The 22,158-nt window shown below is 38.2% G+C and overlaps 2 protein-coding genes across 5 annotated transcripts in view; one reads left to right on the top strand and one right to left on the bottom strand.

Annotated features, from left to right (window-relative positions):
* Positions 1 to 4,639: 4,639 nt before the first annotated feature.
* Positions 4,640 to 19,128, bottom strand: sparcl2 (SPARC-like 2). The gene is made up of 9 exons (XM_047352170.1): positions 18,704 to 19,128; positions 18,159 to 18,229; positions 17,682 to 17,754; positions 15,241 to 15,352; positions 14,046 to 14,164; positions 13,804 to 13,958; positions 7,833 to 7,945; positions 6,770 to 6,864; positions 4,640 to 4,814 (listed from the first exon to the last, which is right to left on the bottom strand). Exons 2-9 carry the CDS (start codon positions 18,213 to 18,215, stop codon positions 4,750 to 4,752), a joined length of 789 nt encoding a protein of 262 aa, XP_047208126.1. The 5' UTR covers positions 18,216 to 18,229; positions 18,704 to 19,128; the 3' UTR covers positions 4,640 to 4,749.
* A 1,859-nt stretch (positions 19,129 to 20,987) lies between these two features.
* Positions 20,988 to 22,158, top strand: part of ccser2a (coiled-coil serine-rich protein 2a) — a 62,363-nt gene continuing 61,192 nt past the window's right edge. The window contains exon 1 of one of the 4 annotated variants that reach the window (XM_047351577.1): positions 20,988 to 21,278. The gene's annotated coding sequence lies outside the window, so the exon portion shown is untranslated. Of the gene's footprint in view, positions 21,279 to 21,375; positions 21,591 to 22,158 lie in introns of those variants that run through there. The other 3 variants (XM_047351574.1, XM_047351576.1, XM_047351575.1) reach the window with 3 other exon arrangements.

Genomic DNA, 22,158 nt, shown 5'->3' with positions numbered 1-22,158 from the left:
TGAATGTGACTTCTTGAACCTCAAACCAAGTAAGAACTGAGGCTCCAATTGTAAGGTTTGAATTTGGCAAAAACAATGAAAAAACATGGTTTTCTTTTTAGTATCAGTGTGTTAGACTGGTGGCCGTGGTGTACTCTTAGTACCAATTAAGTATTTTTAAAACCACATTCTCCATGAGTATTGTTGACTGTGTCCATTCCTTTATGACAACGGTGTACCCATCTTCTGATGGCTTCTTCCAGCAGGACAAAGCACCATGCGCCAAGGATGACAATGGGATCCCTGTTATCAACTGGTCTCCACAGTCACTTGATCTCAATTCATGTAAACCCCTTTGGGATGTGGTGGAAGAAGGGTTTTCTTTTCTCTTTTTATGGAGGTGCAGCTGATAGATCTGCAACAACTGTGAAACTATCATGTCTATAAAGACGAAAATCTCAGAGTAATGTTTTCAACACCTTGTTAAATCTATGCTATGAATAATTAAGGCAGTTCTGAAGGTAAAAGGGGGTTTAACCTGATTATAGCAAGGTGTACCCCACAAAGTGAGCAGTGAATATATACACATAGTTCCATTACATGTGAGATTTGAGACCTATCATGATTTTTTTCAGTCGCATTTCATCAAACCTACCTAACAACCAAGAGAAATAACTTGATATGGACATGGGTAAGAAGTGGTTTATATTTCTGAAAACGGAATGGAATATGGAAAAGACAAACTGGCAATGCCTCAATACAAATTCGGTACAAATGAGTGAAGGGAAGAACTGATCTGCAGCTCACTAGACTACACACTACAATCTTTGCCATGTATTCAGGTGAATTTGTGAATCCCATCTGTTTTTTGTTGTTGGCTGTAGACATCTGCCAGGCATCTCTCAGACCTAGATTGACAAATCTCTTCTGCTTCATCACGGCAGGACAGAATATTTCTTTTGATCCAACCCCTCCTCCTGTGTTATCGTTAAATAATTTAACAATAAACACTGAGAAAACAATTTTCCAAAAGTGGCAGAAAGTGAGTGTAAAAATTTAATTTGGCATAATTTGCAGGGAAAAAAATGCAGCAAAACTGGCTTCTTTATGTATTATTGATTCATTCTTACAAGCCAGGCCTGATGCAAGTCTCTGTATGTTTCAAAAGCCTTGTATTAAATATCATGGGGGGGGGGATCTTGGGCTGGAAGCTTTAAGTGGTACGGTTAGTTGATTTCGTAGTGTCTGAGTAACAGCCTCCACGGCTAGAGTTGCAGACTAAAAGCACTGAAAGAAGAAGGGACCAGTGGTGTGAGAGGACGATAGGAAGAGATTGACAGTAAGAGATGAGATGAGGTGAGGTGACGCTGGGGAGGGAAGGTGCGCTAGCTGACAACGGGTTAACAGGAATCTTTATTTTTAACAACATGTCATCACTAGCCACCCATCTGCTCCTGTGCGGTCACAGTCCCTTGGGAACATGAATGCGTGCGTGTGTGTGTGAGGGATGAGAAAGGGAAAGATGTATGCAATCCCATCATAGATCGCATCAGCGATGCGCACCCAAATGAGGAGCAGGGGAGAGGACAAGGTTAGAGAGGTGGGTGGCACACGGATATCTGGCTCATCTAATATCCAAGGTGAGCTGCTGTGTGTCTGTGGCTTATTGAGATTAGTTGGGTCGATCTGCAACTGCCCTTTCTGTGTTTGGATGGGGGATGGAAGGAGGTGGAGATGGTGGATGAGAGGTAATGAGAGGGAATCTGTTAGCAAGGAGGAGGGAGGGGGGATCTGAGGACACACAAAGAGAAATTTGATGGTGGAGCTCCAGGGGTGGCCCCAATAACTCATCTTATTTATTTCTGTCTGGATAAAATGAGTTCCTGCAGAAGGTGGGAGTGATTGCAGAGAGATGTTTACTAGTGGAAGTAATCAAGGCAGGAGAACTAGCTGTTTTACTTGTAGAGGTCTTATGTAGTCTTGAAAAGTCTGGAGGGGTTTGGACTTAAATTTTATCATATCTGATATATATCACATCTGAATAAATATGTGTAGAAGAAATAATATGCTACTTTAATTTAAGTAAAAAAAAACAATCTGTGTCATAATCTGTCAAGATTTTGGATGAAGGAGGAACTGTTTCCTTAACCCCAGAAACATTTTTTGTCACATATTTAAAGAAGGAAAGAGGCTCTTGATATTCATCAAAATAGGGATGCATTTAATCATTCCGATTATTTAAGGATTCTACTTAGTTCCGAGGGATTTATTAAAGTAAAAGAAGCACAAATGAAATAAAAAATATACTAACACTAATTCTAGTTAATAATAGAATTAAGAGAGAAAGGGGATTTAATTAACAAAATAAATATTCAAAATGTTTTCCATGCTGAAAGAAAAGGTTTAAAAGTTTTATTGACTCTCTCTGGAGTTTAAAGAAAGGGCTTTCAGCCTAATTCTTAGAGAAAATAACTAACATTAATTTGAGTTTGGGGAAGAAAAAACAAGTAGGTATTCAATGTTTCTCAGAAATCTAGACATGTTAGTTTCTCAGCTTAGAGCTGCCTTATTAGAAGAATCAGAACGCCTAACTGTGATCCAGATCACGTGTCACCTCTCAGTAACAGGGTCTCTTCACCTGCGTTTTCTCACCATCCGCAGTGTTTCTCAGCTCAGCTAACGGGAATCTAAATACCAGAGCTTCTTGAATGGACCTAAAGGTAAGGAGGTACTGCCTTAACTAGCCCAATTCTTTAAATGTTTTTTTCCCCAATTTGGATAATTTCTGAACCAAATACAATTCGGAGAAGAAACGTACTGATGCTGAGTACATCAAGGCATTGAGAAAAACAAAACAACTTCACAAAAAAATAGACAATGGTAACAAAAAGCATACAATGCACAAAAGCATTTATTGTAACAAATATCTTACAAGTTGAGCAGGCTTGGGTTTTATTTGACTGGGCAGATAGACATCACTAGTCCAATCAACCAGTCAGAAGAGGACTCTGGGTGATGTGTGGGCATGTTGCATTACACAGCCAATAAGGAAAATAGTCTACTATTTTTTGCCAACACATTGTTCAAACTCAGAAGAGAATGGAATGTGAACAATTGTTGTAGATGAAATGGCCTGAAACTTGGGCTGTTCACCCCATTAAGGTTTCACACATGCAACCATTGTAATTACTTTTCATTATAATATTTGGAATTTCAGTGAATGAAAAGACATGCTTACATTTACAATATGAACGTGGCTAAATTCCATTTTTCCCCAAAATTTTATACTTCTTGTCGATGTTGTAACACAAGTTGTGACAAATGTCAATGTAAAGTGACAGCAAATATGCCTTGGTTGTCCCCATGTAAGTCGCATTCATAAAGATTAGATACGAGTCGGATTTGGGACCACATATGGACGTGGCTCAGATCTGAAGTGAAATAATCAAATATGGGCCAGATCTGAGTGTTCACACTTCTAAAAAGTTTGACCTGGTCACTTGAACCCAAAACAATAATTCAGATTAGGTCCACATTTACCTGTGGTGTTAAATGTGTACCTCTGCAGCCTTAAAACACTGTTCATGGTCTCTATTTTCATTTCATTAAACAGCATCATTATCCTGCTTGCCTCATACCTATGTTTTAGTCCTACACCACTTGCATGCCTAGGCAAATTTGATCTCTCCAGTGGTTTGATAGACTAAAATGTTTTTGAAACACATTTGTAGCACGTAGTCCTTAGCCATCATTAGCCTTATGTCTAGGCTGAATCTGCATCTCACACTGAGTACTGGAATATCTCCTCCTTCCAATGTCTCTATTTCTTCCCCTCGTCCTGCAGGCTGGGCAAATTTGAAGGCTAATTAGTCCAGAGAAACCAGTCATACTGAGAAGTCCAGTGCAGGCCAGACACTTCCTCCACCATCTCAGACCCACAGAAATATACACTTAAAGCTTTAACAAAGTTGCAAGAGAGTTTTGAGAGCACTTGGCTTTATGTTTTATTAATGATGCACACACATAAAAAGTCAACAAGCTTGAATTATGTAAAAAAAATCTTTACTTTGATAGAGGTCAAGTGTTTGAAACACTCTGCACCATTTTCTGAGATGTTTTTTCAGAACTGGCTGGCAGCAAAGAAAATGTTTTGCAGCATCAAAATTTTTCTTTCTTCCTTTCTTTCCTGCGTTTTGTCTCCCTCCTTTTTCAGTCACCACCACCTCTCTCACTCTCTGTTCTCAGTCTTTCCCTTATTTCTGATCCATTTTTTATGCATTACTCCATTACTCTCACTCCCATTTACAGTGCATTACCTCTTCCCATCTTTCACAAACATTATCTCTCCTTTTTCTTCTGCTCTTTCCTCCCTCGCCTTCCAATGCTGCACAATTACACTATTCAGTACTTCTCTGTTTAACCTCCTTTTATTATCCCTTTGTCTTTTCTCCAGTCACGTCACCTCACACTAAGGATTTCTACACATATCTGCTTCTTGCATCTAACATCTTGTGTCTTTCCACACTGTCTAATTGGTTATTCAAAGAATGCCATGTTCATTTGGTTTCAATGTTACCCATTGTCCTCTTTTACAACACAATTGAACAAATGTCAGCAAAAGTAATTAGCAGTAAATGTAAATGACAGACAGCAAATAACGTCAGAGTGAGGAATTACTATATTACAAGCAGTGAAATGGAGAAGTGAGCAGTGTTTGTTGAAATCCTGTTGGTTTTGTTTTGTGAATTGGGTAGCTGTAATGATGCAGGTTCAAAAGAGATGCAGGAGTTCGTGTTTGACTGTAGGACACAGCTGGTGGGAGCCCATTTTCATGGCTGTGGAAAAAGTACAAAAAAAACCGTCACGGTAAATGGTACTGTGAACAATAAAAAAATCCTTTCTTTTTCAGCTAAGCATTTATAGAAGAATGGATTAAACTGGTCTTATTTTGCAGGACTTAAATAATTGACAAAATCTTCTGTATAATACAAAAATTACAATTTTAAGCATGTCTAAGTGTTTAGATCCCTTAGGTCATAGGTCAGTGTCCTACTAGCTGACTGTGGCCACTACTGCCTTAACATTCAGTTGCGGTTCTTGCAAGAATGCAGCTCTAGGCGAGCATCCCAAAATTAAGTTTCCCCCTCAGTTACATCTAATGAAAAATTACTAATTATAAACTGATTTCCTAATACCAGAATTACTGAAATATATTTGCTTTTATTACAACATTAAAATATTTCTGTTTTACAATTTTTTTATTGATCTGTAAAAGCTACTTTATGTCATCAGTGAATCTGACCAAGCTCTCAGCATTCCAGAACAGGCTTCTAAGACACTTGATAGTTATTGGAGCCATGGTTTTCACTCTTTCAAAACTGATGTTTTTAAAGGCAATGCTTTATAAAATAAAGGAAGGTCTATTAGGCCATAAAATCTGGACCACTTTCAGTGCTTATTGAAAGACACAAAAGTAAATCAGCGGGTATTCAGTCCTACTGCCTATATAATAAAAATATATTTAAACATTTCTTCAAGAACCATCTACTGAATCAAAGCAGCATTTAACCGATATACAACTACTGGACTTTACTGAAATTTTAGACCAGTCAGAAGGATACAGCTTCAGTTTGTATAAAAAAAGTATTGAATCAAGTCAGCACTTCATTAAAAAACCTGAAGATATTCACTTTGTTTTTACTAAACCACAAAAAACATCAACAATCTTACCTTTAAAGCTTGCACCACATTTGCCACACAACAAACAAATTGTACCCTAACTTGAAAATATTTTTTGCATGGGTGTGTTGCCTCCTTCACAAGCCTTCAGTTATGTAGAATTTGTTCCCACTACATCCGTAACATGGGGTTGACAGCTAGCAACCGGTCTGTTAGCCAGGCCATGCTGTTCCCTGTTTATATATCCTCTTTTCTGTGGCTGCTTAAATGTTGCAAACATCCATAATATGATTTGCAAAAATGTTATTTATTCAAATGTACTGGTTGTATCTCACTTAAGGTAGTCCTGAGACTCATTAACTGAAGGGAGAGAGAATGTCACAAGTTTTCTTGCGCTCCACTCCATGTGGGTCCAACCAAACAACCATGCCTCCTGAAAACCAATCCAAATCCAGGAAATTCTCTCAAATGGGGGATAAGAAAAAATGCTGTGCTGTCCAGTCATGTGACATGCACTCTTTGTTAGCAGCAAACTGGGTAGACCTCCTTAACACATGGGGGCATAAAATCCACATTGATTGCACATGCAAATAATGCAGTTCAAGACTAATTCAAGGTGCAACAAAAAAATATATATATTTTTTTAATATATATTATATATATATATATATATATATATATATATATATATATATATATATATTTCCCCTAACCTACTTATGTTTCATTCCAGTAAACAAATTATTTCATACCCCCATATTTAACTGTTGCACATGAGATCATTTATTTTCTCAGTTTAGTATTTCTTAATAAATTGTAAATATAAATAATCATGACAAGGCTTAAATTTGTTCTCTTTCATACAATGGTGCCAGTAAGGCTTTGACATGAGGGTACAATGGCCATCTCTACAAATTTCCTGCCTCTATCCACTGGCTCCCCTTGGTAAAAAAATCCCATATGCATTGTATCTTTTATGAAAGAATTCAAGAGAGGAAATGGCTATGGAGGGGGGTTTGTGGCACAATCATTTGGAATATGGCTCCTGTATCTGTCTTGACTTTTTTTGTTTTATCACAAACTCGGTAAAAAAACAGAAGTTGTAACTAACACATGAAATGATAAAACCAAGCCTGAGAACGATCCACCAGACAGGCAGTCCATTCTTTCACAGTAACCTTCTTGTTCTTGTTGCGATCACAAGACCTGCAAGCACAGCACAATATGGTGACTTCATAACATGGCATTTTTGACTAATTTCAGCAATATTTATGCTTTAGATTTCAAACACAGAACCAAAGATTTGCACGCAGACAGAAAGGTGCTTTAAAGATGTATCAGTGTAAAGCAGACAGAGATAGGGAAAACACAGCTGTCATTGTCTTTGAGTTCACTATGCTGTGTTATCTCTGAAGGGTACTCCTTCAATTTGTGTTAATCCATGAGTGGCAGAGGACAAAATGGGTAATAAACATTATCATTGCTGGGAATGGCTTGACATTGACACAGACAGCCCCACTGCCACAAAAGCTGTCACTGAAGACTGGCAAAAGGGCTGGGGGTGGGGGGACTGGAAGAGAGGATTGTAGAGAAAAACAGCACATCCAAAGATGACAGAAGAGATAAACTGGACAGATTGACACAGTAGGAAAAGGATAAATGTCTGAGTAAAAAAGGAAACAGTAGTTACAGCGAGGAAATGAGGAGAGGAAATGGTAAAGAAAGAATAAGTAAATGGAAAAATTGTGTGGTCACATGAGATCAGCAGGGAGGATGAGACAGGAAACGTGGCACGGCATGGAGGATGGATGGATGGATGGATGGCATGCAGAGAGAACAGCATGGTGGGTGGTGCAACTTGATCAGAGTGGGGGAAAAATATCTCCCTTTGACATATTTAAACCTTGTTGCTTTGGTGATTAGCTGAAAAATAACATATTGCAAGAGACAGAAGGTTTCCACCATGAACCTCTGTGTGACATGAGGTCATAATAACATGAACATATGAGCAAAGTTAAATGACTACAGTGTTACCATTTAAAAATAGATCATAATTAGAGATATTTAACAGTGGCCTTACCTAAAAATAAATAAAAAGATATGAAAGAGTTATAAAATTTAAGGTATATGAGCAACATGTGTAACATGTGTAAATTGGCATAGATAGGACTAACAGGAAAAATGGTGTAGCACAGTGCTCCAATGGCATCTTCTTGTAATATAACTTCTTCAGGTCCCTCCAGCTCAACTTTCCATCTTTGTTCTTGTCCAGTAAGGTAAATCTTTCCTGAAGACAGAAAAAACAAGATGTAGAAATAAGAAGCTTATCATTGTTGGTTGTATTTTAATCATTTATTGTTGTAGCTACTTAAATAAAGTTTATATAGAAGGTAGAGCACAATTTATTAAAAGCAATAACATCTACAGAGCCAAATTAACATCTCAAGGATTTATTCTCAGACTACTGTTGTTTTTATTTACATAAATGATCTGATGACATGTCAGTCAGATGTTAAACTAGGTAAGGTTACATCTATGAACTGCTTTTGTGAGTAAGCATTTTGACACAGTTTTATGTATCATTCTAGCTATTGTAAAATAGTTTGGGGTGCTCAATGTCTCTTTATATATATGTAAAGTATTTTTTTATTTCTTCGAAAGATTCATTGAAATACTGGCCCAGAAGAAATACCAATCAGATCTATTGATTAATCCAAGCCCATTAAACTGTAAAATAAATAAAAAAAAACATCTTAGATTTTCCTCATTCAAACTGCATAAAAAATGTGTTTGTAGTTTTGGATCATTCACTGGGCCCGTACTCAGAATCTTTAGATCAGTTCTTAGATTTCTCATCTGGCTCAGTGTTAAATACTAATGAGGTCATTATAGTGTGGGATTTTAATATTCGCATAGACATTGAAAGCGACAGACTAAATGTATCCTTTATTACAGTCTTAGATGCAGCTGCCCAAAACATTCATGGACCTACATACTTCTGTCTTCATACTCTTGATCTTTTTCTAGGCATATGCTATGGAGTGTAAAACAATTTCCACACAATTCTGTCCCTTCTGGCCTTTTTTAATAACTTAAATAACTTAAGAATTTAATCCAGCCAAGTAGGTACCAATTAGAGAAGATTTCACTCTTGAAAATCTTTATCAGATAAAACTCTAACAACTTTGAGAGAATCTGTTCTATTGTTTCTCTCCTCAGTATAACATAACAACATAGGGCTACAACCTGATTTCTACCCCATCAGAAACTGATTGTCTGCTCAACAATGGTACAACTTCAATGCATGTAGACTTAGACAATGTTGCCACCTTGAAAAAGATGGTAATCTAGGAGGTGGCTTTCCTGGTTTAATTCAGAAGTTCTTATTTGGAAGAAAACATCTAGGAAATTTGAGAGAAAATGGTGCTTTACACCTCTAGAGGAGTCTTTCATAATCTGAAAAATAGTCTATTGCTGTGTAAAAAATATTCCAACTAGTAAGAACAGCGTATTTCTCATCATTAATTGAAGAAAACAAGAATAATGCTAGGTTTCTTTTTAGTACAGTACCCAAACATACACAGCGTCATGGCTCTGTTGAGCTATCAATTCCCTTAGCTCTTAGCAGAAATGAATTTAGGGGATAAAAATATTAGCTACATCTAAACCTTCAGCTAGCATATTAGACCCCATTTCAATGAAATTATTTCAGGAAGTTTTCTCTTTGGTTAATGCTCCCATTTTGCATATGATCAACTAATTACTTTCTTATTACTTTATTTCTGATGCCTTTTATTCTGAGACCCTATTTACTTAAGAATCCTGTCCTTGATCAATATGCCTTAATAAATCACAATCACAGATTATATTTGTCTAACAGATTTCAGTCTGTTAATGTTAATGATACATCTTCTTCACGCACCAGGTGCTTATGCCAAATTTCTTTACTGTATTCTTGCAATTGGTAAAATGATCAGATAACATGGAATAAACTTCAACTGTTATGGTGACGATACTCAGTTACATTTATTCATGATTCCAATTAATCCAAGCTGTTAGGCAGCCTACAGGTAGGTGTAGAAAACAAAAAAAAAACATGATGACAGAAGTTGTCTTTTGACATCTATAAAACTGCTGAATTTGTCATTTTCAGCTTATCTTCATTGGCTCCCAGTTTTCATCCATGAGGCACACAGCCTGTCTACTTTTAAGACTTGGCATAAAACTTTCCTTTTTGTTGAAGCCTAGGTTAAGGTTATCCTGCACTATATCTTTTTTCTTTCTGCTCTCGGTGGAGGAGGACGCTTTTTCTCTGTCTCCCACCCCCTCCCATTTCTGCCCTGCTTCAGCTCTGTGTCTTGTCTTTGGAGCCTCTTCTTGCATATCTTCCAAATTCTTACGTGAGCTGAATCGCAGACTGGATGTGATCCTTACACAGGATCGCAGGCAGGTTGCGGTTCCTGGACTCAGGGGTGAAATAGGAAAAATCTTGGAGAAAGTTGTTCGCTCGGATCTGGCGAAAGACCAGGAATTTGGCTGTTTGGATTCGCCTTTGAGAAGCACCAGCAAGACTCTCAAGGCTGACGGAAAATTAAGGGTCAGCCTAACCCAAATAATTATTGTTTTTCTGAATCTGGCTCCCCTGCATGGCCTTGATGGCTGGCTATCCTCAACTTCTCCTGGAAGTTATGTAAACATGACGCTCTGCTCCCTCTGCCCCCTCCCTTCCCTGAGGACATCTGTGGACCTGCTCAGAACTTTGTGGCCGGTTGATGAACATTCCAACGTACCATCAAGGACAATGGTCTCTGGGACAGTGCTTCATGGACTTACTTGCACACACTCACTTACACACACACACATGCTCAAAACATATGCACCCCCTCACATCGCCTTCACCGTTCCCAGCATGATGTTGTTTTGTAAACTTGTTGCTTCTTTGTGCTGAGGTTTTTTGCAATCTCAAACTGTAGCCTGCTAAGGATAAAGTGTGAAATATGATTTTTTTCCCTTTACTTACCTAATGTGGCCTCTTTTCTCATCTAGCAAGGGCAGCGCCTGTGAGTGGGCAGCAAAGCCTCGGTGACCCGTCCCCCCCTTGTCTTGTGTCATGATGTATGTTTGGATGGGTTGTACTGGAATTCTAATTTCCCCTCGGGGATCAATAAAATATCTTTGAATTTAATTGAATCTGTAGTTGTGTAGCTGGAGGCCTGCTGGAGGTCATAGTAACCACTTTTTCTCACTTTGCTACTTTCTACTACTACCCTCCAAATATGCATCATCTGCAGTTATTGTTGCCATTAACTTTTTGTTCTCTCTCTGTTTTTTTTTCTCTACATAGAAATTACACCTGGTTCGGCATATCTGTTTAAAATAGCTGTGACATCGTCCTGGAGAAGGCCATTGCTGAGCTATTGGCTACATCATGTTCACTTTATAGATAATGCTTGAAAATAATTCATACCCCTTGATTGTTTTTTTATTTTTTTATTTTCAGAGTCCATCTGTGTAAATAAATGTCAGCGTACAGATGTATGAAGGTCCTAGAGGTTTATAAAAGAACAATATCAACCCTAACCCTGGTAAGGGATAGAGTTGTGGAGACATTTAAAGCAGTGTTATGTTACAAAACCAATGTCCCAAGCTTTGAATACCTTTCCAAAAATGGAAAGAATATGGCACAACTGCAAACCAAACTATAGATGCATTCCACACTTTTCAGATTTTTACTGGAAAAAATCTTTTAAAAACCTACAGGTCCTTCTCAAAATATTAGCATAATGTGATAAAGTTCATTATTTTCCATAATGTAATGATGAAAATTTAACATTCATATATTTTAGATTCATTGCACACTAACTGAAATATTTCAGGTCTTTTATTGTCTTAATACGGATGATTTTGGCATACAGCTCATGAAAACCCAAAATTCCTATCTCACAAAATTAGCATATTTCATCCGACCAATAAAAGAAAAGTGTTTTTAATACAAAAAACGTCAACCTTCAAATAATCATGTACAGTTATGCACTCAATACTTGGTCGGGAATCCTTTGGCAGAAATGACTGCTTCAATGCGGCGTGGCATGGAGGCAATCAGCCTGTGGCACTGCTGAGGTCTTATGGAGGCCCAGGATGCTTCGCTAGTGGCCTTTAGCTCATCCAGAGTGTTGGGTCTTGAGTCTCTCAACGTTCTCTTCACAATATCCCACAGATTCTCTATGGGGTTCAGGTCAGTAGAGTTGGCAGGCCAATTGAGCACAGTGATACCATGGTCAGTAAACCATTTACCAGTGGTTTTGGCACTGTGGGCAGGTGCCAGGTCGTGCTGAAAAATGAAAGCTTCATCTCCATAAAGCTTTTCAGCAGATGGAAGCATGAAGTGCTCCAAAATCTCCTGATAGCTAGCTGCATTGACCCTGCCCTTGATAAAACACAGTGGACCAACACCAGCAGCTGACACGGCACCCCAGACCATCACTGACTGTGGGTACTTGACACTGGACTTCTGGCATTTTGGCATTTCCTTCTTCCCAGTCTTCCTCCAAACTCTGGCACCTTGATTTCCGAATGACATGCAGAATTTGCTTTCATCCGAAAAAAGTACTTTGGACCACTGAGCAACAGTCCAGTGCTGCTTCTCTGTAGCCCAGGTCAGGCGCTTCTGCTGCTGTTTCTGGTTCAAAAGTGGCTTGACCTGGGGAATGCGGCAGCTGTAGCCCATTTCCTGCACACGCCTGTGCACGGTGGCTCTGGATGTTTCTACTCCAGACTCAGTCCACTGCTTCCGCAGGTCCCCCAAGGTCTGGAATCGGCCCTTCTCCACAATCTTCCTCAGGGTCCGGTCACCTCTTCTTGTTGTGCAGCGTTTTCTGCCACACTTTTTCCTTCCCACAGACTTCCCACTGAGGTGCCTTGATACAGCACTCTGGGAACAGCCTATTTGTTCAGAAATTTCTTTCTGTGTCTTACCCTCTTGCTTGAGGGTGTCAATAGTGGCCTTCTGGACAGCAGTCAGGTCGGCAGTCTTACCCATGATTGGGGTTTTGAGTGATGAACCAGGCTGGGAGTTTTAAAGGCCTCAGGAATCTATTGCAGGTGTTTAGAGTTAACTCGTTGATTCAGATGATTAGGTTCATAGCTCGTTTAGAGACCCTTTTAATGATATGCTAATTTTGTGAGATAGGAATTTTGGGTTTTCATGAGCTGTATGCCAAAATCATCCATATTAAGACAATAAAAGACCTGAAATATTTCAGTTAGTGTGCAATGAATCTAAAATATATGAATGTTAAATTTTCATCATTACATTATGGAAAATAATGAACTTTATCACAATATGCTAATATTTTGAGAAGGACCTGTATATCCTTTTTCCTCACTTCCCAATTATGCACAAGGTAGTGTATAATTGGGAATGTGTAGGTCCATCAGATAAAATCCTATGGTCAAACCAAGAGGTAAGAATACTTTTACACTCCATAATTTGAAAGAATGTTTAGATATTACTTCAAATCTTACAAGATACTTGTCTTCATGCAGCTCTATAATTAACTTATATTGTATTATTTGCAATAGATTAAATACTTCTGTTCGTTTACATCATGTATCAATTTCCATATATTGAAAATAAGGCATAGATTTTCACTTTATTTATTTGAGGCGTCAGGTCAAGGTTGCTGGGGAGAGGTTGTTAAGTTATCCCTCTTTCATCATCTTACTGAATAATTCAATGAATATTGACCTAAACCTATTTATACATTGTGTTCCTGAGAGCCCCTTTCTCGGTTTGTGGGCAACCACGCCACAATCAACAGTAGAACTTGCCACTTACAGTTGGTTGTTAACATCGATCAGCCACCTGACATTGCATAAAGAGCACCAACATAATGTTGGTGTCTGCTGTAAAAAACAACTCTGTGTTTGGCGTAGGGTTACACTGGAAGGGACTGTGATCTCTTGGTATGTTGGTCGTCCAGTTTTAGTTTCTTAAGCAACTGGATTTGTGGTGGATATAGATTTGCATTGCGTCATCAGTGGCTGATGTTATCACAGACAATAAATATTATTTATTGCTTTACAAAGGCCTTCACCTCCTTTCTTAGTCTGCTGCTCTTGGTCACTTCAAACCCAAAGTTTCACCTTTGCCAGTTGTGTCCTCTGGGCATGGCTGAGACAGGTTTGTGGCAGAGCTGCAGGTGTATAGGACTCCCCCATTCGGCTCAGGAGTAGAAACCAGTCCAGGAGACGGTATGGAAACTGGTCTAACTCTTCCTCAGTACATTTGCTCTTGGGAACTGATAAAGTGGAATAAGAGAGCTGACTTAGAAAGCTGGAGAGCACTGTGAAGATTCTGTGATATATTGAATGTTGTGCGTGTTTACCCAGACAGGGTCCTGTGTGAGCCACTCCAGTGCGGTGCTTCTTCCTACAAGCTTCTTTGTGAAGCAAACATTCATTCCCATAAGTCTTTCCCAGAACACTGCACACTGGTGCCATCTGCCTGATTGAACAAGTCAGCACTCACATGGATCACAAAGTGTGCAGATAAAACACAATAGTTTATGAACTTGTATCTATTTTACTATAATCAACATGGTTTTTTGTGTGGTGCACCTTGCATAAGTATTCATGCACTTCATGCATTTTGTCTCAATAAAGCTAGAATCTTTATTGTTTTCATTGGGATTTTATATAATAGACCAACACAAAGTAGTGGGCAGTCATAAGTGTAAGGAAAAGGACACAGTTAAAAATGTTTTTCTTTTCAAGTAAAAATCTGAAAAGTGTGGCCTACATTTGTATTTACCCACCATTTAATCTAATTTCATCCAGTCCAGTAGTCTTCTGAAGTTACCTTGTAAATAGAGTATACCTGTGTGTAATTTAATCAGTGTAAATACAGCTGTTCTGTGAAGGCCTCAGATAATTTGGGGACATGGGGCACACCAGATAAGTCCGGGTAAAGATTGTGGAGAATTTGTGGAGAAAACATTAAGGAGACACAGCAAAACATGCAAAAAATGCTTAGGTCAGATATGACCAAAATTTTACTTTTATATGCAAAACACTATGTTTTGGGAAAACTAACACTGAACATCATTTTAAATGCACCACCCTACAGTGAAACACTGTGGTGGCAGAATCATGCCTTATTGATGCTTTTCTTTAGCATGGACAGGGAAACAAGTCAAAGCTTATTGGAAGATTGATGGAGCTAAATACAGGGAAATCTAGGAAGAAGATGCTACAATGCATTGACTTTGGAACTAAACAGAAATGCATGCAATGCCACACTTTTCTTTGTTTTTAATATTTTCAAAATATAAATCCTTTATCTTCCATGCCATAATTTTGCTGTACTTTGTGTTGGGCTATACCATAACATTCTAATAAAAAACACAATAATTTTGTGTTGGGAAAAATATGAAAAAGTCAAGGTTTACAAATACTTCTGCAAGTATCCATTTATGAGGTAGATTGACAAATGTAAAGTCAGTGAAATGATATGATTTGCTTACAATTATCACTAAGCAGTAAAAGGTTCATAGGTTAGTTTAAATGTCATGTGGTGCTTACCGTGGGCATGACTGTGGACAAACACACTTGGGTATGAGAACTCCCCTTTCCTCAACTACCTGGCACCAAGATCCCACAGGACTGTGGCATTTAAGCAGCTCACAAAGCTTTTCTGAAACAGTAATGTATATATATATACAGGGGTTGGACAATGAAACTGAAACACCTGGTTTTAGACCGCAATAATTTATTAGTATGGTGTAGGGCCTCCTTTTGCAGCAAATACAGTGTCAATTTGTCTTGACGCTCCTCCAAAACACCCCAAAGTGGCTCACTAATATTTAGATCTGGTGACTGTACAGGTCATGGGAGATGTTCAACTTCACTTTCATGTTCATCAAACCAATCTTTCACCAGTCTTGCTGTGTGTATTGGTGCATTGTCATCCTGATACACGGCACCGCCTTCAGGATACAATGTTTGAACCATTGGATGCACATGGTCCTCAAGAATGGTTCGGTAGTCCTTGGCAGTGTCCCATCTAGCACAAGTATTGGGCCAAGGGAATGCCATGATATGGCAGCCCAAACCATCACTGATCCACCCCCATGCTTCACTCTGGGCATGCAACAGTCTGGGTGGTACGCTTCTTTGGGGCTTCTCCACACCGTAACTCTCCCGGATGTGGGGAAAACAGTAATGGTGGACTCATCAGAGAACAATACATGTTACACATTGTCCACAGCCCAAGATTTGCGCTCCTTGCACCATTGAAACCGATGTTTGGCATTGGCAGGAGTGACCAAAGGTTTGGCTATAGCAGCCCAGCCGTGTATATTGAGCCTGTGGAGCTCCTGACGGACAGTTCTGGTGGAAACAGGAGAGTTGAGGTGCACATTTAATTCTGCCATGATTTGGGCAGCCGTGGTTTTATGTTTTTTGGATACAATCCGGGTTAGCACCCGAACATCCCTTTCAGACAGCTTCCTCTTGCGTCCACAGTTAATCCTGTTGGATGTGGTTGGTCCTTCTTGGTGGTATGCTGACATTACCCTGGATACCGTGGCTCTTGATACATCACAAAGACTTGCTGTCTTGGTCACAGATGCGCCAGCAAGACGTGGACCAACAATGTGTCCTCTTTTGAACTCTGGTATGTCACCCATAATTTCAATATTTTGAGCAAAACTGTGCTCTTACTGGTGCAATATGCAATCAATGAAGACTGGCTACCAGGCTGGTCCAATTTAGCCATGAAACCTCCCACACTAAAATGACAGGTGTTTCAGTTTCATTGTCCAACCCCTGTATATATATATATATATATAATTTACACACCATTTTTTTTCATTTTAAATAAGTTGAGTATTTAATGAAATACAGGGCTGTTGAGGGAAGACTAGAGTAAAATGTGTCAAGATCATGGTGAAATGAACATTGCAACAACTATAAAATCATGAAAAGAATGAGAAACACAAAACAGATTCATTTCATGTCTCAGCATATCAAAATGTTTTTTCCAAACAATATAAGACAGACATTTGAATTGGAAATAAATAATACCAACACTTTCCTAAACATCGTAGTTTGTGCTCATAATCTGACTTAAAATGATAATAATGGACCGAATCAAGTATAAATAAGCATAGATATAAAGTAGACAGAATCGAGATATGAGTGATGAGAAAGAGTAGCACTCTTTTTTTCCCTCTTTTTTTTGCAATTAAATGTTTAAGAACACCAGAAAAAATTTAAAAATATTACTTTTTAAATGCAAAAAACTGTTTTCAAATGATGACACTATTTATGAAGGTGAAAAGCTATCCTGACTGACAACAAAAGCTAGACTAAATGATCACAAAATGCAACTCATCATATCCAGATTCAAGAGAATTCAAAAACAAATGAGAAATAAAGTCACAGCCATCTATTAGTCAGGAAAGGGTAACAAATGTTCTAAGGCTTTGGGACAGCAACGAACCACAGTGAGAGTCATGGAACATGACAAGAGCCTTCCCAGCAGTGATGGCCTACCAAAATTATTCGGCTCATCTCACATTTGGCAAAGTTATCTTTATGAGCATTTTAGGAAAAGCACATCATGACAACAGAAAAACATGGTGAAGGTAGTGCGATGGTCTGGTGTTGCCTTGCTGCTTCAGGAGCTGTAAAACTTTCTTTAAATGATACAACCATGAATTCTGCTCTCTACCAAAAAAACCTCAAGGAGAATGTCCTGCCTTCAGTGCATGTCCTTAAGCCCAAATGAACTTAGGTTAAGGACCAGGACAATGATTGAAAACACACCAGTAAGTCCATTACTGAAAATACTTTTTTACAACACTCTAAAAGAGTAAAGACATTGGCTTTAATCTGTATGTATTGACATGCAGATGATGCTTTGGTTTGCTCAGTAATCTATCTTATTTTGGCAACCTTAGATCAGTTTTTCATAACTGACATGTAGTCACAAATGGCTTGCCTTTATTGTGTAATCTTACCGGGGTCCACCCTGCCGATATATGGTGCCACCCTCTCCTCAGCCTGTCTCTGCCTGCGCTCAGCTCTTCCTCCCTGAACCATGAAGACACACAGACAGTAATCCGAAAGTAATCTGCCATGCTCGACATAAAAAACAAAAGGATCATGAGTGTTTATTTCATTTCAGAGGCATCAGAGGGACAATTATGTGAATGTACAAACATATTCTAAAATGATGGTCTAAATTGCATATCGGTTTGCATACCTCTAAAGATATAATCAAACCCACAATGAAAAAATAATGTATTCTATCTATCAGATAAATTTTCAGGCTCTTTGTACTTTATGCCAGGCCCACATCTGCCCCGAAAGAATTTCCCAGATCACATGTGTAACAGGTGGACGAGTGCTTGAGCCAGGCTTCCATAACTCTGTCTTTTGTTATTTTAAAAAGAAAATCCTTCTTCTGGTGGATAATCATACTTACAAAGACTTACCATGGTTGCATAAGGGTAAATAAAGAGAAACAAGGCAAGCATCAAGCTCAGCTTCATGACTGAGGCATCCACTGCAATAAAAAGGGACAATTTTGGAAAATGTACCAACAGAAGGTCGATAAATTCAGACTTAGTTTGCTGTGTTCTGGTAACTATGAGTATGACTTTAACCTTTGTAGAATATGTTAGAAAAGATACATTATCTAAAAACTGTATTGAGTTTTTCCTTTTGTCAAATGCACCACAACAATTATGTTGTGGTGTAAATGTAACAATTTTGAGAGGTTTATAGATGGGGTTTCTCTTTCCCTCTACTGTGGTCTAATTTACTGACTATTACATCAACTGATAATACAGCAGGAAACAACGTGGCACACTGAGGTTCCAGAAAACTACAAAAAGGCATTTTTCGTCACGGAGGATTGAAAGCATTCACTTACACTCAGAGCACTTTTGCCTTTTAGCTGAGGAAGTTTTTTATAGTCAAACAGTTGAATTGCTTTCTTATTATACTGCTTTGATAATAGAGAAATAAAGAAACTTACCGGGGCCCTCTGTTCCACCTTTATTTTCTGCTCTTCTTTTTCACCTTGTCTCCAGATACTTCTCTTCTCTGTGTCTCCCCTCCTCCTTTCAGGCTGTGTTGAAACTTTTCTCTTTCTTCTCTATTTGATCCATCTGCATATACATTTTTTCTTTATCTAAACTTTTTGCTGCTTTGATGTGTCAGTATAAGAGAGAGAAGGTGAGGAAAATGTTTTTTTATGAGAGGTAGGTGGTATTCATTGAAGTTGGGACTGGTCCACAGTGTGATTTACGTGCCAGAGAAAACTTGTGAAGACATTGTTTTTTGCTCCATTTCTTTCACTTAAAAACTTCTAACATATTCCAGATAGTCAGAAGCATGAAACATAAACCTAAAATGAAGGGATGTGAACAGTAGGATGCTGAAAATCTGAACTGACTGGCAAATAAAGCTACAATGCTGCCCTCTAGTGGTTATATTTCTGGATAACAGTTTAATGTTAGCCGTTTGACTGATATACTGCTTAAAATATTTAAAAAATATTTTTGGATACATTTTCCCTAAGTAAATGCATCTTTTTGTGCACAGAATGCTCTCCAATATCTAATTGGAGACAAAACACGGAACAGATAAACATTAAAACACCTAGTTTTTACATTAATAGTCTTTTAATCTGGGTTTAAGATCATGTTGTTCAGGCCCTTAGAATGTCATTCAAAGTTTGCATATTTACACAGACATACAAAGATCCCTAATTCAGATAATAAACCAGTGTGGTGTCTGAAACTAACTGGCACCTTCTTCTTCTTCTTCTGTGTTGTTTTTTGGCAGTTGGCAAATAACTTGAAGATGTGCATTACCGCCACCAACTGGTATGGAGTGTGGTTCTTCATGGTTTTAAATCTTATTTACTATTACAACAATCAAATTTTATTTATTAATTTAGTGCTTTTGAAAAATCTAATTATAATTTGAATATGTTTGCTACCTAAACTTCTTTGCAAAGTATCTCTCAATATAAAATTTTCTTTAATACCTACAAATTCTCTCCTTAAAATTGTTCTTTCTTGTTCATATTTCTGACACTTCAATATTACATGTTCTATTGTTTCCTCCTCTCCACAATAATCACATTTTCCTGTATTATGTTTCTTTATCTTGAACAATGTAGAATTAAGTCCTGTATGTCCTAGTCTTAATCTTGTAATTAATCTTTCCTCTTTTCTACTCCTTCTTCCTGTTCTTACTTCTCCTACTATCTTGTTGATTCTGTAAAACCATCTTCCTTTCTTTTCTTCATCCCACCTTTTTTGCCACTCTTTCCTGATTCTCTGTTTAATTATATTTCTTGCCTCGGACCTACTAATATTTATTATAAAGCTAATGTTGTTTTGTGTTGCCTTCTTTGCCATCCTGTCCGCCTTCTCATTCCCTCCAACTCCTACATGCGCTGGTACCCATAAAAACACTAATATTAATCCCATTCTTTGTATTCAACTGGCACCTTATAGAAGAAGCAATTGTGTCTTTAGACATTTTGATCCTTAAAGCATTTGGTTCTAATTTATTTATTTATTTATTTGTATCTACAAAAATCATTAAAAAGGGTAACACTGTTTGACAATAATAAATAAATAAATGTTTTACTCATACTCGTCGTCTTCCGCTTTATCCGGAACAGGGTCGCGGGGGCAGCTGATTCAGCAGAAAAACCCAAACGTCCCTCTCTCCAGACACCTCCTCCAGCTCTTCCAGGGGGAGCCCAAGGCGTTCCCAGGCCAGCCCAGAGACATAGTCCCTCCAGCGTGTCCTGGGCCGTCCCCTGGGCCTCCTCCTGGTGGGACGTGCTTGGAACACCTCCGAGGGTCTATTAAATGTTATTAACTTTGGAGGTAAAACCGATATATGATAAAATAAAATAAAAAAACAAAAACAACATGAACGAATAAATAACGCCAGAATCTGTTCAATGAAAAACGTTTTGTTTTGTTTTCTATAGTATTACAAAAGTTATATGACAGTAGGAAGTTAATAGTATATAGAATGAAATCCCTATACCTTGATGATGTTGTTGTACTTTGCAACAACAAAATACCACAAGGTTAAAAAATGTAATAAAACAACTTAAATCAAAAGAAAATAAAAATGAAATGCATGTTGCTGTTTAATGAAAGGTTTATTATTATTGTTTACAAAACAGATATCTCCTCTCCTTGTTTTATACTAAGCATAAAAAAAAAAAAAAAACAGCATATTTTATTAGGTAAAAAAGGATTGAAGTTTTTCTAGCTGTTACTATAGGAATGTATTATTTACAGTGAGGCATAAAAACCATGAAACGAACCTGACTCCCGTTAGCAGCCATGGAAGAACCGTCAGATTAGCGTCACCCTGACAGCTCCAAGCTCCGCCCAGCAGGGGAAGAGGAGGGCGGATGTCGGAATGAGAAACTGCTGCTGCTGCTGGGGGGAGTCCGGTGCTGTACTGTGTGGTGTGGGCAGTTTATCAACAGATCGTTGTGTTGTTTCGTCTGGGAGTTTACTATTTTTCTTTTTTACGACCATTAATTGTCTTTCTCTCTACGGACCTCCGGTGTAAGTGTAGCTCTCAGCTGACATCTAGAGGATCGCAAACATAGTAGCGCTGTTTGTGTTTTGTTTTTTTCAAATAATGTAAGGGTAAGCGTTTTGACGAAACTTTTATTCTGACTTCCTCTCGTTAAATTCATTGAATGGGTAGTGAAACGCACTTCATTGCTTGAGGCTTGTCAATGAACTTTTAAACAGAAAGTCTGAGATGAGCTTCCGCTACTCTGCAGATTTTTCTTTACAGCATGCTATTTACAAGAAAACAAATGCACTGCTTGCTCACAGTTACATTGAGGCCATTCTAGAGGCTTAATTAAGGTAAGCCAGCCATACTATAAACTATATCTATAACAAACAAAACCAATGTGAAACTGTATTGGTCATGATAGCACATGGTGTATTTTTACAATAATCACTGAGTGGTTTTTTCCTCCTGGTTGTTCAATGAGGCTAATTGTTTTCTTGCATCATCATCTCCCACAGTCATAACATTAAGTCATTTTTTTTTTTCCACGAATGAGGTTGGCCAAGACTTTATGAGCACATAAGAATAAATTATTTATTAGAGGAGAAACTGTGACTGCTGAAATAGGAGGAATCTAAAACATTTTGTTTATTTCAAGGGAACCTCTCTTCAGCTCTACTTTTATCTGACTTAAATTACACAAAGCTGGACTCCACTTACTAATTTGTTAACCTCTGATGGACGTTTGTTCCACAGGATACAAATGCACACCTTTTCAGATTTCTATTTGAACAAAAATGTGAAATAATACTTTAGTCTCTGTTGGCCTTTGACGTTTGCATGGCACTGTCTATGTGCTGCAAGTGCACATGTCACAGGGTTCAGGGTCGAGTGATGATGACTCACACAGTCATAAAGTTT

Source organism: Girardinichthys multiradiatus, chromosome 22 (assembly GCF_021462225.1).
Source record: "Girardinichthys multiradiatus isolate DD_20200921_A chromosome 22, DD_fGirMul_XY1, whole genome shotgun sequence".
NCBI lineage: Eukaryota > Metazoa > Chordata > Actinopteri > Cyprinodontiformes > Goodeidae > Girardinichthys > Girardinichthys multiradiatus.
The sequence above is the reverse complement of the archived record's forward strand: the minus strand, read 5'-3'. Positions and strand labels throughout refer to the sequence as shown.

Bases quoted from the DNA above. Each gene is read 5' to 3' on its own strand.
- sparcl2 (XM_047352170.1), bottom strand. From the start codon at position 18,215: ATGAAGCTGAGCTTGATGCTTGCCTTGTTTCTCTTTATTTACCCTTAT. The intron at 15,353-17,681 runs GTAAGATTACAC...TTACTGTTTCAG, and splicing joins TATCGGCAGGGTGGACCCCG to AAAAGCTTTGTGAGCTGCTT. The intron at 7,946-13,803 runs GTGAAACTTTGG...TTCTGTCTTCAG, and splicing joins AGAGGACACAACTGGCAAAG to GAAAGATTTACCTTACTGGA.